We start from the raw sequence: 15,587 nt of genomic DNA on the forward strand, positions 1-15,587 counted from the left end.
TGTCTGTTACACAGTGATCACAAAAATATAAGAGGATAGCATACTGCTGACATTTTCTTTGCTAGTGTATTTGTGTGTTCATTCCATTTCAGGTGACAGTGAGTGTTAATTCCTAAAACTTCTGTTATGTAGCGTATGAAATTTTCATCTACATTTCATTTTACAGAATTATTTTCCATATGTAAGCAGAAATTCACCTTGTCTGATTTCTATATTCAGTGTAACTTTATTTCATGATGGTGACTAATTATAAACAACCTGTAGGGTTTTATTGTCTTTCTCTATTAAGACTTCTGGAGTGTTGTAATCAGCAAAAACAATTTTCTCCCATGTCTCACTTTGTGTGGAAAGTCATTGATGGTATCAAAAATAATTATCTCAGTTAATGGGGCTTTTTAACTGCTTATGCATTCTTTAAGTATGCAAACTAGTGCTTCATCTACGTATTTATTAATTTTTGTGTCCTGTTTTCCTGATATTTATACTGTGTGATGGGTACCACCACCATTGTACGTGCCATATTGTAATCTTTTTACAAGAACACCGTAACATTTGATCTAGTGAATTTTTTTTTTTTGTACTTTTTCTTTTATTTGATATACCTGAAAAATATTCATTCAGATTTTCCCCCTTCTTCATCATGTTCTTCTTCTTCTTCTTCTTCTTCTTCTTCTCTTCAGATATTAGGTGAATTTGCCCCCCCCTTTTTTTATTCTTTTTTCAGCAACAATCAAGTTGCCTCGCAGCGACATATATTAAATCCCGACATATCCAATGAATTGGGAAGAATATCTACTAATTATTATATTCATCATGTTTGTTGCTAGTTTGCTTTTATAAAAAAATAAAAGAATATTATGTACTGAGAATGTCACAGTACGTGTGTGTGTGTGTGTGTGTGTGTGTGTGTGTGTGTGTGTGTGTGTGTGTGTGTTGTGAGCAGGGTTTAAGTCTAAGCATCTGTAGGTATCCTTACAGTGCAGTACAATTGTCAACACAGTCTCTCACTATGACTGGGTTGCATAGTGATTGGTTACTTGTTACATGCTTTATTCTATGCTTACACTATAATTTCTTATCGTGCAGCGTCACGGCGACATTTTGAGATTGCCTTCCGTATGTTCGATCTGAATGGTGATGGGGATGTTGATTCAGAAGAATTTGAAAAGGTGGCTACACTCATTCGACAGCAGACGAGCATTGGCAGCCGACATAGGGATCATGCCAACACTGGAAACACTTTCAAGGTTATATGATTATAGTTTTGTACTTTTCATGATATGTTAAGCATTAAGTAAATTGTATTTGTTTCTTCCCAGTAGAAAATATTGTCACACTCTGTTTATACATATTAGACTAGAAACAAACTGCACTGAGAGAAATAACACATGTTGGTTCCTAATTGGTAAATTGTTTTATTTATGTGCATATGACGATAGTAATAAACTAATATTCTTGGTACGTGATTGTAGTTTCTTCTTAGTAATGCAGATACAAACAACAGTATTATGAAAAGGCCAGATTTGTGCTCACTGTAAAGATTACACATTGAGTTGCAGACAGGCATAACGAAAAGACTTATATGTGAGCTGGAGCAGCGGGAGGTAGTGCTCATGTGTCCATGAAATGTGCTTCCTTGTATGTGTGTGTGTGTGTGTGTGTGTGTGTGTGTGTGTGTGTGTGTGTGTTGCGACTCAGCATGTCATCTTTATGGTGAGTAACAGTCTATCCTTTTCATAATATTTTTGATATTCTGACATGGACTTTCCATTGTTCAAATAGAAATAACTTGGATCAGATCATATGAGCTGTACCCTGTTCATCATATGTTACCCTTTATTTTCATGCTTAGTCACAGTGAACTTTTCTTTCATGAAACAATGATTTTGCAGACCCCCCCCCCCCCCCCCCCCTCTCTCTCTCTCTCTCTCGCTCTCGCTCTCTCTCTCTCTCTCTCTCTCTCTCTCTCTCTCTCTCTCTCTCATGCATATATGTACATATGTGTGCACACATATACAATTGACCTATGCTATCTCCTGCTAGCCTCTGTTAAGAAACGAGTCACTTAACTCACCTTGCTGCCTGCATACAGCTCTCAGATTTCAGCATAAATTTCCAAGACTTTTTTTATTAGTTATTTTAAACATTTGATCAGTCATTTAAGTCATAAAGTCATGGATGCACTCAACATCATTTCTTCAGCATCATGGCACTTTCATGCTATGTTTACACCTGGCCTGTGCAGATACCTGGAATGAACTGTGATGGCTAATCTGTAGAAGGAATATACAGCATGACCAGATGTTTTCAAATTGTGTAATCTGATACTACTATATCATTATGTTGTTATTGTTTGTATTATTTGAAAGCAACTTAGCTAATTTAAAGTAGTCACATGCATAATGCTTGTTGTACGTAGCCTGAAGATAAGCCGTGTTGTTAATACCAGATGTCAATTTCATATTGGTCTCATACAGTGGTCTCTTATTTCATAGGAAGGTAGTTCAAATTGTCATCTGGCCCTCCAGGTTTGGTTTTCCTTGATTTACCTAAGCCTGTTAACACAAATGTCAGGATATACTGATATCCTTCATCGTCCCAAATCTAGGTGTGTTCTCTGTCTCTAGCAATCATGTCATTGACAGGACATTATAAACTCTATACCTCCTTCCTTCTTATTGTTGCCTTTGCTGTAGAAGGCATGATATGGATTTGTAATTCGGAAATCAAACCTCTAATTGTTTTAATAACTAATGCAGAGTGCATCAAATAAACCATCAACAACACAGTCATGTTTGTTTGGTAATGTTAATTTGAATTTTTATAAGTTTAAAATTTAATAAAAAGTTAAGCCAGTCATCATTTCCTATTCATTTTCACAAAATAAAATTTTTTGATCTGTTTTACTTACGGTCATGAAATTCATTTGTAGGGTGTGAATTCTGCACTGACAACATATTTCTTCGGCCCAAACCATGACCAGAAATTGACTATTGAGAAATTTCTCGAGTTCCAACAACAATTACAGAGAGAGATACTGAGTCTTGAGGTAAGTACCTAATCATCACAGTGGCTCCTTAAGTTTAGTGCTATTAGTAAAAGTGAGTGTAAGTATCAGTTTTCAAATTGCTGCTCACTGTTAATAGATGAAAGAACATGGTCATTATTTATGACACTCTATGCCTCTTTCAATTTACTCAAACTGTACCACAACACTTTGGTAGGTGAACAATTCTGCTCCTTATAGAAGAGGAGGAGGAAAAAGAAGAAGACAGTATGAAGCCAAAGTTGATCATTTTCACCTACCTCTCTCTGCTGCCTTGGCTCCCCTCCCCGTCGCCAGCCAGAGTGGCCGCGCGGTTAAAGGCGCTACAGTCTGGAACCGCACGACCGCTACGGTCGCAGGTTCGAATCCTGCCTCGGGCATGGATGTGTGTGATGTCCTTAGGTTAGTTAGGTTTAAGTATTTCTAAGTTCTAGGGGACTTACGACCACAGCAGTTGAGTCCCATAGCGCTCAGAGCCATTTGAACCCCTCCCCGTCCTATATGTTGTTTGGTCCTACTGACTGCTGTTTATGTGCAATGAAAATGAGTCTAAAGGCTGGCAGGGGTGGCCGAGCGGTTCTAGGTGCTTCAGTTTGGAACCCTGCGACCGCTACGGTCGCAGGTTCGAATCCTGCCATGGGCATGGATGTGTGTGATGCCTTTAGGTTAGTTAGGTTTGTTAGGTTTAAGTAATTCTAGGGGACTGATGACCTCAGATGCTAAGTCCCATAGTGCTCAGAGCCATTTGGCACTCAGGCTAAAGTTGTGTCCTAGTTTCCAGCTAACTTAATGTAATGTTAGTTATCATGTATTACATATGGAAGTTGATCACCAGTCAGATTAATGGTAATTGTCACACAGTTGGTGACATCATTAGCAACAGTCAACATAACAATTTAAAGAAGGTTAATAAATGGTAAAGATTATAGTAATTTTTTTCAACTGAGGCACTGATAAGAATGAATAGCCTTAAGATTCTATATTTCATTGTCATCCTGATTATCATTAAGCATGTGCAAATACACTGCCAAAAGTAACTTTTTAAAGGGGTATAACTGTAAAGTGTGAAATAGCTAGCAGAATCATAAACTATTTTTTGCAAATTGTATGAGGCTGTTGAAAGGATTAACATTTCCTCTGTCTATAATTATTAGTTGTATGTCCAGTGAACATCACAAGGAAAGTGCACTGATAATTTGTTAGCTCATTTATGGATGTGAAGAGTCCATTTGGAAGCTAGTATTGTAGCTTGCATCATTTGTGTATTTCGGGTTTTACTTCAAATTTATTTTTGTCATTAGTTTCACAGTACCAAGGACAGTGTAGTTTAATGATGATCTCTGGTGAAAAAGCTGGGTTTGCAGTGTCACATTTGAGCTGCTGTCTGTGCTTGGTACGTTCTCACCATGTTAGACCTGTCAATTACCTGTTATATATCTTGCAGATGAACAGTTGTCCTTAGAAATTGTTCTGGTGGTCCAGCTACTCCATCCCACCACATTTTGTAAACTTCCTTTTCTTCTAGACTTCGATCCTCACTCGGTGATGTTGAAATGTTAGATCATGAAAACTACTTCAAGCTACTAAATAAACTCCCAATTCTAATTTGCACTCGTCTGTATTTAAAGTCTTTGAGTCTAACAATGACAGATCCCAACAATGGTGACTCAAAATAATTTAACCAAACATTAACAAAGGCCGTACATCAAAGTTCTTTTTTAATATAAAGGTGATTCATTTGTTTTTATTGGCCAGGCTAGTGCACTATGAAAATTAAAACATGTAATGTCTAACCCAGCTGATACTAAATAATCTGGATATTCACAAATGTTGACATTGTTGACAGCCCTCTTACTCGGAGCCATCCATGACACCACCTAAGTGCCAAAGCATACATTTAGCATTGTACAGCAAGTGAACACCGTGCATCGTGTGACTGCTCACCATTGCCCTCATTGTTCCACTGCATGCACCCTCTGTACCGGAGTGCACAGTATCTGCTTCTGTTTTATACATTACATAACAAATCCCCACTATCACAGTCATCTTTAGCTGATACGAATACCCATAGTTGACCAGAATATTTGATAAAATGCCCTGTTACATTACAAATCAGAATGTGAAAAGGCAGAAAAAGGAGACATAAATTCCATTTAAAGAAGTAGCTTGAGTGAAAATTGCCAAGTTCCTCTTAAAAACATAACTATTATATTCTATTACCAACTTTATTGTACGTTATTTATTTCTTCTGAGCAAAGCAGTGCAGTGCTTATGTTCTGCCTCTAAAGACCTTTTTGTAGATGGAATGGGTTTACCATTCTTTGCCTCTTTCTATAGAATGAGGGCTTGATCATCGTGAGTTGCTGCCTTGCATCAGGTTATTGTTCCATAATGGGAGAAAGTGCAGAAGTATGTTGTTATGTGCACAGTATGTTCAGTGTGTTATGCATGTAGGGATATATGTATTATCAATTTTAGTTTGATGAATCGATTCAAATATGCGATAAGAGTTCATAAAGCATTATGTTACATTCCATCAAGATCTGTAATAATTATAATTAAAAGTATTATTATGAAAAGTATTTCATATTATATTGAGCAAATAGTTGCACCTGCCTGGTTTTCTGTTCTTGTTCTTCTTCTCATGCTTTTGTGAATTTTCAGGTGCCTGTGTGATTTTAGTTGCAGTTGTTTCGATAAAGTCAGTTCAATATTATACAAATTACAATTATTGCTCTGGAGCCAAACGTTTGCAAATATTCAGACAATTTTATATCAGTTGGGTTACACATTACATGTTTTATTATTCATAGTGTACTGGCCTGTCCAATGGAAACTTATATATTACACTTAAACTTGCACAGTGATTTTTGCCCAGCACTTACGTGACAGCTCAGACAAGAGATATTTAGTCACTCTACATTAATTTGAAGATGGAATTAAGATCTTAAAAAGTAGCAAAAATTTAATACTTCATACTAATATGCCTCTTCTGATAATAAAATGAAATACATTGCTATCAGCAGCTGATACAGGTGCTCAGTTTTATAGCTTATCATTAAAATGTTTCTTTAAAGGTAACTGTGTGCATAGTGTTTTATTCATCAAAAGATTGATTTTAAAGGAAAACATAAATGTAGTATGCCTCGTTATTCAGAAATATTTTACCCACTGTCAGAAGCAGGACATCATAAATAAGATTTACAGTACTCTATTTTCAATTAAATAGTTGCTGCTCTATCTCAGCTGTGGGTTTACCTTTATTTTGTACATGTATAATCCTCATAAATTTTGGAAGCAAACCTCAAAATCCTAACAAGACAGTAACTGCTTTTAGAAATAATACAAGCCATGCATTTTTTGTGTCGTGAAGCACGTTTTTCATATTGCACCTGCAGTGTTCGTGAATATAAAAAGGAATCTCAGAGCAGAAAGATACATATTGATCTTACACTATCTCATAAAAATTCTAATTAATTCTAGTGCTTCAACCTTCTGTTGTATTGTTATGCATTTACCTAGGTTCTTTTTACATAGTAATGTAGACAGTTGTATCATAATCGGTGATTTGGACCTCGGCTTATTTCCTTTTGGTTTGGTGTTAAGTTTAAAATCTTCAGTGTAGAGTGCAGCAATATTTAAATATGCAGTGAAAGTTCCATCTATCTACCAGCATGAAGTACTCATTAGTTTATGTTCTCTTTCAGTTTCTAAGGAAAGGTCCTGATGAAAACGGCAACATATCTGAGGCTGATTTCACTGAATTACTTTTGGCGTATGCTGGTTATCCACAAAAAAAGAAAACGAGAATGCTGAAAAGGGTTAAAAAAGCGTAAGAACACACTTGTTAAGTTCATTCCAAATATTTGATGTTTTCAATCATGAATTATGTAATGATAAAAATCATTGTTTATACTGATGTTTCATAGTACTGTTGTTCATTACAGGTTCAAAGAAAATGCAAAAGGCATAAGCAAAGATGATTATCTCAAGTTTTTCCATTTCTTGAATAATATAAATGATGTGGACACTGCACTAACTTTCTATCACATTGCTGGTGCCTCAATTGACCAAGGTAACTGACAGAGATTTGTATCTTTTACTTAACATGCAAGTGGAGCAAAAATGCTAATAGTGTTTGGTGTAGAGAGCTACAATCTTATACTATCCTGAGATTGAACATTCGTTTCCGTTAAGATCTTCAAAAAATGTAACTTTTAACTTTTCATTAATGAATTATTGATTAAAACCAAACAGCATCAATGTTGTTAGTGGAGAGATACTATTATACTTTTCACAGTTTATAAACATTTCTAATAGAAGCTCCTTAGAACCTTAATTCAAGTGTCTAACTTTACTAGTTATAAAGTATAGAACTCTAAAATCAAACTTCTAATGAACATCTTTCCATTTCACAGCAACTCTAAAACATGTGGCCAAAACTGTTGCACATGTTGACCTGTCTGACCATGTTATAGATGTGGTATTTACTATTTTTGATGAAAACTGTAAGTATCAACTATTTTAAAATATGAGTTAAGAAGATTAGAGTCTCTTCTTGTTACCTATGATGGGTTTTTGCTGCATAAGTATGGAATTTTCCCTATGACTTAAATACATTGATACCAGTTATTTTTTATCAATTTGGACCTTTGCAGTAATGACACTTGATCACAGAACATTATAACATACACAGAATTTACAAAAAGGAAAAGAAATCTGAATGTCAAACTGTTAACCTTTGTTATCACTATAGATGGAGCTTTCTACAATTTATCGTACTTTCCTCCACAGGGAAGGAATTATTAGTTTTGAAAACAGGGATAAAGTGTGTACTTTTATGTGTGTCTATCAGCATTATTGACACTTGTCCAGAAGGTAGTGCTGGCCAGTTATTCTGTTTTATAATTTTATAGTTTCTTTGAAAGAATTTTCCTTTTGATACTACTACTACTACTACTACTAGTGAACCTGGCAAAGTTTTGCAATTGCTTAATGTGTATGGGAATTGGATATACATCTTATTCTCCATCTTCCCCCTTACTTTGTCCATTTTCTCTTTCCCCTCTCTCTTTGTCCATCACCCACTCTCCCTTCTCTCTGTTCACATCCTCCTACCCGCTGTCTTATCTCCACCACCTCCTTCCTGTATCCAAGAAATAACAGCCGCAGCCTCACAACCCACACAGTGGGGGACATTGAAACTCAGGTTTGATAGTTGCAGTGCTTAATTGAAATTAATCATGACAGTGAAGTTGAAGTCGGTAGCTGGAATGTAATAACTTATCATTTCCATATTTAACAAGTGTGCTAAGAAACTGCTCACATAAAAAAATGACAATATGGTTCATTTGCTGGCTTCAAAATTTTGGTCTAGATTTATCTTGGTTCGTTAAGTCAACTGTGAGCTCACAGATGTGATACGTCTGCAAACAGTAGTGTTTCTTAGACTATGCCAACAGCATATGAGGGTACACTGAAAAGTTTCAGTGAGGAACTAATATTAAATGACTGGGTGACATAGACATCTGAAGAAAGAATTCAGCATTTGCTATTTGAACAATTAACTACAAAAAATTTGTGAAATATGGCTTCAGAATTTGTTAAATGTGAACAGCTATCAATTTTTTTTAAAAAAAGACATTCATTCTTTGACAATGTATGAACCATTTTAAAAACAAGTCAGCTGATTGCCTTGCAATTTGCTATTGTGTATCAGTAGTGTGGTCCACCCCTTCACACGAAGAATGAAGTAGCAATGAAATCAATCATTGAAACTGGGTGAGGTGGCATAGTGTTAGAAGCATAAGACTTAGATTGTCAAGGAACTGGGCTCAAATCTTTGTATACCATACAGATTTAAGTTTCTTATGGTTTCCAACAAGAAAAGGAGGAAACTGATTTCCTCCCCTGTCCTCAACCCAGCCGGGCTTGGCCTCAGTTTCTAATGACCTTTTTGTCAATCAGACATTAAATCATAATTGCCCTTTGAAAGCATGGAGTACATGAAGAGCTCGTTGGGTGGGTCAGACTACTCTACCAGAACCCGAGGAGCCGGACGCAGTCAGCTGCCAGACTATCTGATGACTTCCCTATTTCCGAGGGAGTTCATCAGGAATCTACTCTCTCCCCGCTACTCTTTATCACTGTCATAGATACCATCACAAAAAATCTGCGGGAAACCTCACCCTGGACATTACTGTATGCTGGTGATGTGCTACTGGCCAGTGAAGATAAGAATGATTTACAACTTCAAGTTCAAGCCTGGAATGACCACCTTCCAGATGTAGGACCACAGCTCAATGTGTTGAAAACATATTACCTTTTCACAGATTTAAATGATTCTGTAACCGTCAGAATCAATGGTGTTGACCTCCCAACAGCAAGGACTTTTAAGTACCTGGGCTCGACAATTGCTGCCGATGGAAATCTCACTGCAGAAATCTCCAACTGCCTTAGCAGCGTGGGGCTCAAATGGTGTTCTGTTACTGCAGTACTATGCAACACAAAACAGGCTCAAATCAAAAGTATATCGATCGGTAATCCATCCAGTTGCACTGTATGAGGCTGAATGCTGGCCTTCAACAAAGGAATTAGAGCAAAGACTTGATGTGATGGAGATGAAAATGCTTAGGTAGACATTGGGATTAACATTGCATGACCACGTCACAAATAATGAAGATCGCAGGCTGTACAGTGGTGCACCAATAGTAGACAAAATGAAAGAAAGCCACCTACATTGGTACAGGCTTAGAGCAGACGAGAAAACAGTGACAAAGACTAGTTTCAACCTAAATGTAAATGGGAAATGGCCAGCAGGATGACCAAGGCGGTGATAGCTTGACAACCTGCATGAAGACCTCAAGATCTCAGGCCTTCACCCTGATCAGGCACAAGAGCCTTTCATAGTTTCGACATGTAATTGATGGTATTTTAATGTAAACTTATGTGCCAATAAACTTTCAAATACTCCCACTGCTCATTGTGTGCCCTCACAATTAAACTATTTTGTGGTAGCAAATGCTTTTCATTGAAAATAAAACTACTACAACCACTATAAAAATTATGATAGGCTGAAGATAGTGAAAGCAGTAGATGCAGATCATCTTTTCTTTTCTTTGCACCTACACTGTTGAAGGAAAACACATGCTTAAGGTTCTTCTGTAATTAATATACATAATTTCAAAATTTTAGGGTTTGGGTTGTCTAGCTTTGTTCGGTAACACAATTATGTATCACAGTCCTTGCTAGAATCAGTGACTTAATTTTTCAAGTGAACAGATATGAAAATAAAATGATTCTAATTGGATAAATGAACTGTTCTTTATTATCAAAACACCATAGTAAAAAACTTGATATAAATGTGTGTTATTCATTGATATCGTGAGGTGTTAGGTATTATGCCAGATATCACCATCATTCATGCACAGTATTTCGACAGTGTGACTTATTATCTTATTCAGATGCTCATCGAGTGTTCGGGTCCAGTATTTTTACCTATAGCCTTCCCCTTCCATTTTTAACTGCTCTTTCATGATGAGGATCTCAAGTCACATTCTCAAAATATTGTGCTTGAATGACGCTGATATCCAGCAAGATACCCAACAACCCAGTATGTCAATGGATTACTGGGAAAGCTTTTAAGAATTGTTTTGTTCATTGTTTATGATTTGAATATCTCTACTGTTATGTGATCTTTGTAACACAATATTACTTGTAAAAACAAAAAACTCTAAAAGTGATTTCACCTATTTTTTTTACAGTGGATGGTCAACTGAGTAACCGTGAGTTTGTCTCTGTGATGAAGAACAGGCTTCTCAGAGGTCTTGAAAAACCAAAGGACACTGGATTTGTAAAACTCATACAGTCCGTGACAAAATGTGCTCGTGAAACAAAACCAACACTGCTCGACATCTAAGAAAATTCGCTTGGAATCTCTCCTGCTACCATCTGCAGAAAAATGATTGTTGTGTTTCTTGTACTTAATGTCTTCCTTCACTTAAAATATATTGCACATATGAGATGTGTGAGAGTGATGAATACAAATGATAGCTGGTGGGGAAAGTAGACCCCATAAAGACAACAATTGCATTAAATATTGCTACGTAGCAGTCATGGAAGGTACAGCATATGTGTAGGATTTTTCTTCGTACCGTGCAGACTGTACCACCAGCATTCATTGTGATCTGCACTCCATGACTGGAGTTGCTTCTGGTATCAGATGTGTACTTACTCTCACATTAGCAAGAGCAGCATGTATTTCATAGAAGTGGGAGATAAATTAAAGCTTAATTCAAGGAACTAAATTAACAAAGTTAATTAAGTTAACTTACGCATAACTGATGATAATTCATCTACTTCCTTTTGACATCTTCCTGTTTTGCTACCAAGAGCACAGTGTTGTGGTTCAGAATAGTTCACACCGAACAGCTTTGCAACAGTGTTTGCTGTTAGAATATACCATATTGGTAACTGCACAAAACTCTAGAAAATAACAACTGAGTGTAAATAAAATCTTATGAATTTAATACATTTATAAATTATTTTCTTTTTCTGTATTTTTCCTTGTTTTTAAGTAAACAGGTTGTTGCTGTATACTGCTTAAAGTTGTGTTTCATTAAACTTTAACATTGTTAATGTACTTAAAATTTTATTTGAAAGTGTACAGTGCAGTTGATTTGTCGTCTTTGTCTCACTCTGTTATTTACTGGAAAGTTCACTGTTAGCTACTAACAATGTGAATAAATTTGTTATACTAAATATGCATTTCAGTAATATTTTCTGTGTGAAAACAAAAAGAACAGCACCATTTTCATGTGGTCTTTCAGGTTCTCTACCATTTCAGATAAATCAAAATAACTTCACAATAAAGGTAAAGTAGCAACTATTAAAATACTAAGTGGATTGTTACAAATAATTATAATATTTTGGACATATGCTGGTCAGGAATGTCATTTTCTGTTTTAGGATAGCAACTTTAGTAGATTTGTTTCTGCTTGAATAATGGTATAGAGTAGTGCTAGGAATTTCAAAATCACAGTTATAAACCTAAAAACAAAATAAACAAATTGTAAACATAGATAAATTGTGTGTACACTGAAAGCACTGATATTTAACCAATTATGAATAATACATAGCACAAAAACTTGTATTTAGTTTCTTGCTAGTGACACACTCCAGCTTCACTTGTGTAGCACAAATTATCTATGGCTGGATGACTTTTTGTCAGGGCTTTGATTATCTACAATGATGCCCTGATAATAAGGGACATCCTAACCAAGATTCTCGCAGCCACTCTAAAGTGATATTTCATTGCCCATCCACCCCTGTGCCATTCCCAGTCCCGACCCCTTGCCACAGTGATCACATCCCTGAGGAAGTTCCAGGTGCAAGACCTGCCCAATCCATCCACCCAGCACTTCCTATTCCTATCCTCTCATACTTATCAAACCCCGTCAGAGGCTCAGCCACCTGCGAAAGCAGCCATGTCGTATACCAACTATGCTGCAATTATTGCACAGCTTTTTATATTGGTAGGACTACCAACCTTCTATCTACCAGGAACACCCATTGCCAAACTGTGACCAAGAGAAAAGTGGACCATCCTGTGGCACAAAATGCAGCAGAACATAACATGCTCAATTTTAATGGCTGCTTCACAATCTAGATTATCTGAATCCTGCCCTCTACCACCAGCTTCTCTGAGCTGCGCAGATGGGAGCTATCCTTATGACACATTCTCCACTCCTAAAATCACTGTGGCCTTGACCTAAGGCCTCATTCTCCACCCAGCAGTTTCCAACCCCTCTGTCATATTGCCTCCTCCAAATTCATGTCCCCCACCCTCATAGTGTTCTGCTCTGTGCCAGCACCACTGGTCTTTTCACCTCTCTTCTGCTGTCCTTTTCTGTTCCCCATGCCCCACAGCCTCTCGACACGAGCCAGAACCTTGTCTGGGCACCATATAGGTCCTGCATGCTCATTCAGGCAGTGCTGACTCCTCTTCCCCAACTCGTAACGTGCTGTCCCTCTCCCTTTTCTGCCCCCACTCCAGATTGCTGCTCCCACTCGACATGATGGCACTGCATTCTGGCTGCAGCAACCAGAGAGAACGGTCATGTATGCATGAGGTGTGCCTGCTTGTATGAATTGTGTGTGTGTGTGTGTGTGTGTGTGTGTGTGTGTGTGTGTGTGTGTGTGTGTTTCCTTTTCTTTTCATCTTCCTTTTCTTTTCATCTTTAAGGTGAGTAACAGGCTATCCTTTTTGTAATATTGTTGGTATTTCAGCTTGGATTTTCCATTGTTTGACTTTGCAAAACAACCTTAGTTAACTGAATATCATCACTTTCATATAATTTAAATGATTGTTTAGCAGATGCCATTTAAGTTCTTAGGGGGCATGAATGTTATCTGCTTCATATTTAATTGGCATTTGGCGTTACATCTCATAGCAGTTACAGGAGCACATCATTATGTAATTACTCTGATTCTCTAAATAATACAGTGTGAATAATCTATGTGAATCATGGATGCAAAACCCATGACAGCTTCCCTGTTGCAAAGCTTAGTATGCACTGATGCATTGGTGAGACTCTGCGCAATTCTTTATCGCAGACCTTTTATGGCAGACATAGTCACCCTAGCACACAAATAATTATGTTTAAATCTATGTTTGATTCACAGAAAGCTGAAAGTTGAGTCATCTGCTGTACTACTGAAACTTTTTTTACATAAATGAAGCAAAACTGTGTCTGATCCTGCAGTTTTTTTGGAAAATGTTTTACTTTTGACATAAAAAATTGAAAACCACAGATTCTGGATTCACATCATTTTTCACTAAGCAGTTGTTCTTAAATGATTACAATCAACCAGATTTCACTTAGGCAAGTTTCATGTCTCTAACTAGTTATCCGGCCAGGGAACAGGACCTATAGTTAACGTGCATTTCTGGCAAATCTCCACAAATTTGAGAGGTGAATGCTGGGTTAAAAGGTAGTGTGGGGAAAAACGTGCAGCTGGGATTTGATCCCACAACCTTTCACTTCCCAGGCACACATTTCACCACTAGAGCACGAGGCCTGGTGTGGAATTTGGTCAAGCTTTGTTGCTGTCTTCAAGTTGCTGCCTCTCTTTAGGCTTGTGACTGTAATGATAGGTGGCAGTGGCACCGTTTTCACAGCAGGTGGAGACTTAAGTTCATCATAATTCAGAAAATTACCTCAAAATATTTGCAAATTAAGTACACAAACCTCCCTCATGAATCAGTGTTTCTATTAGCCAGAATCTGTACATCAGTTCCTGAGATAGACCAAATGTTTAGATAAAAGAGAGCAGGTGACTTTAATTCATGCATGCAGAGACAGAGCATGTGTGCACTCTTCTATTCTTATCATTGCTATTGCTGTTCCTGCCTGTCCTCACCAGGATGTTGGTTTCTGCAGGTACTTGCAACTAAGAAAATCCAAAGAAAAACTAACAGAAGCATCCTCAAACAGAATGAACAATTTCGTATTTCAGCAAGAAATATAATTGAAAAGTGTATGTTGTAATTATTTTATAGAAGACATGTATTTTTGTGTAATCCTAGCAGGCTGCATAGTCAATGCAATTCACATACCACAACATGCTTCTAGTGCTTTGAAGTTAATGACATTTGATAACTAGAAACAGTCATTTGTCATTTGCAAATTATGAGCTTTTAGGAAAGGTGCATAACATTTTCTTCAATTTATTCCTTTGTTTTGCTTTAAGAACTTGGCAATTAAATATATTCTCCTTCCACTATCTTTGCAGTACCTGTAACTATTGTTTGCACACAGTGCTTAATGTGATTTAGGAAGGATAGATTTAGGATCTATACTCATTTTGTGTAACTGAAAGAATATTTTGTTTCATCATTGGCTGGTGACTGTCTTTATTTTTATCCACAACTGTATTGGATGCCCATTTGTCGAGTAGCTGAGATTGGTTATCATGTCAGAAAAAGATAGAATAGGCATTTCATACACACATTAATATGCTTAAATTTAATGTTTACGGAAGAGATTTAAAATGAAATTATCCTTACAAGTGTGAAACCAGTACAAAGAAATAAAATTAATTTTCATTTCCATACATTTAATGGGGAGAGGGAGAAGATTCCTTAATTATGTTGTAATGAGGTTTAAGAGAACAGACCATAGTGGCTGGTAATGTCCAAAGCAGACATTCACACTGTGCTACTTTTTGGGGAACAAATATGACTGGCTAATCAACAACTTCCACTACAGATGGGATGATGAGTTGTAATTCAGAGTCTGTTACCCTCTGGACTGAATGGATGACTTACAGGCTGACTGCTAAATGATGATATTGGTCACTACTAGCACGCGATCAGCATGCAAACTGATCATTTTGATTGCAATTTATGAGATTTAGAAGCATTTAAGCCAGGTTGGAGACTGCTGCAAGCTGCGGTTTGCACTGTTTGCATATAGACCAAGGGAAGGGGTGTCTGAATCCATACTGCCCCACAAGAGTCTCTGTAACATTGGCATTCCTT

General features: G+C 37.0%; 1 protein-coding gene across 6 annotated transcripts in view; it reads left to right on the plus strand.

Moving 5' to 3' along the window:
* LOC126101159 (calcium uptake protein 1 homolog, mitochondrial) overlaps window positions 1-11,806 on the plus strand; it is a 207,999-nt gene extending 196,193 nt beyond the window's left edge. For all 6 annotated transcript variants that reach the window (XM_049911852.1, XM_049911854.1, XM_049911851.1 and 3 more), the window contains 6 exons: window positions 1,087-1,247; window positions 2,933-3,049; window positions 6,754-6,878; window positions 6,994-7,121; window positions 7,465-7,554; window positions 10,810-11,806. In XM_049911852.1, the coding sequence (XP_049767809.1) occupies window positions 1,087-1,247; window positions 2,933-3,049; window positions 6,754-6,878; window positions 6,994-7,121; window positions 7,465-7,554; window positions 10,810-10,964 (776 nt within the window). In that variant the 3' untranslated portion in view covers window positions 10,965-11,806. The remainder of the gene's footprint in view (window positions 1-1,086; window positions 1,248-2,932; window positions 3,050-6,753; window positions 6,879-6,993; window positions 7,122-7,464; window positions 7,555-10,809) is intronic.
* Window positions 11,807-15,587: the final 3,781 nt, after the last annotated feature.

The sequence above is a fragment of the Schistocerca cancellata genome, chromosome 9, assembly GCF_023864275.1.
Source record: "Schistocerca cancellata isolate TAMUIC-IGC-003103 chromosome 9, iqSchCanc2.1, whole genome shotgun sequence".
Taxonomy (NCBI): Eukaryota; Metazoa; Arthropoda; class Insecta; order Orthoptera; family Acrididae; genus Schistocerca; species Schistocerca cancellata.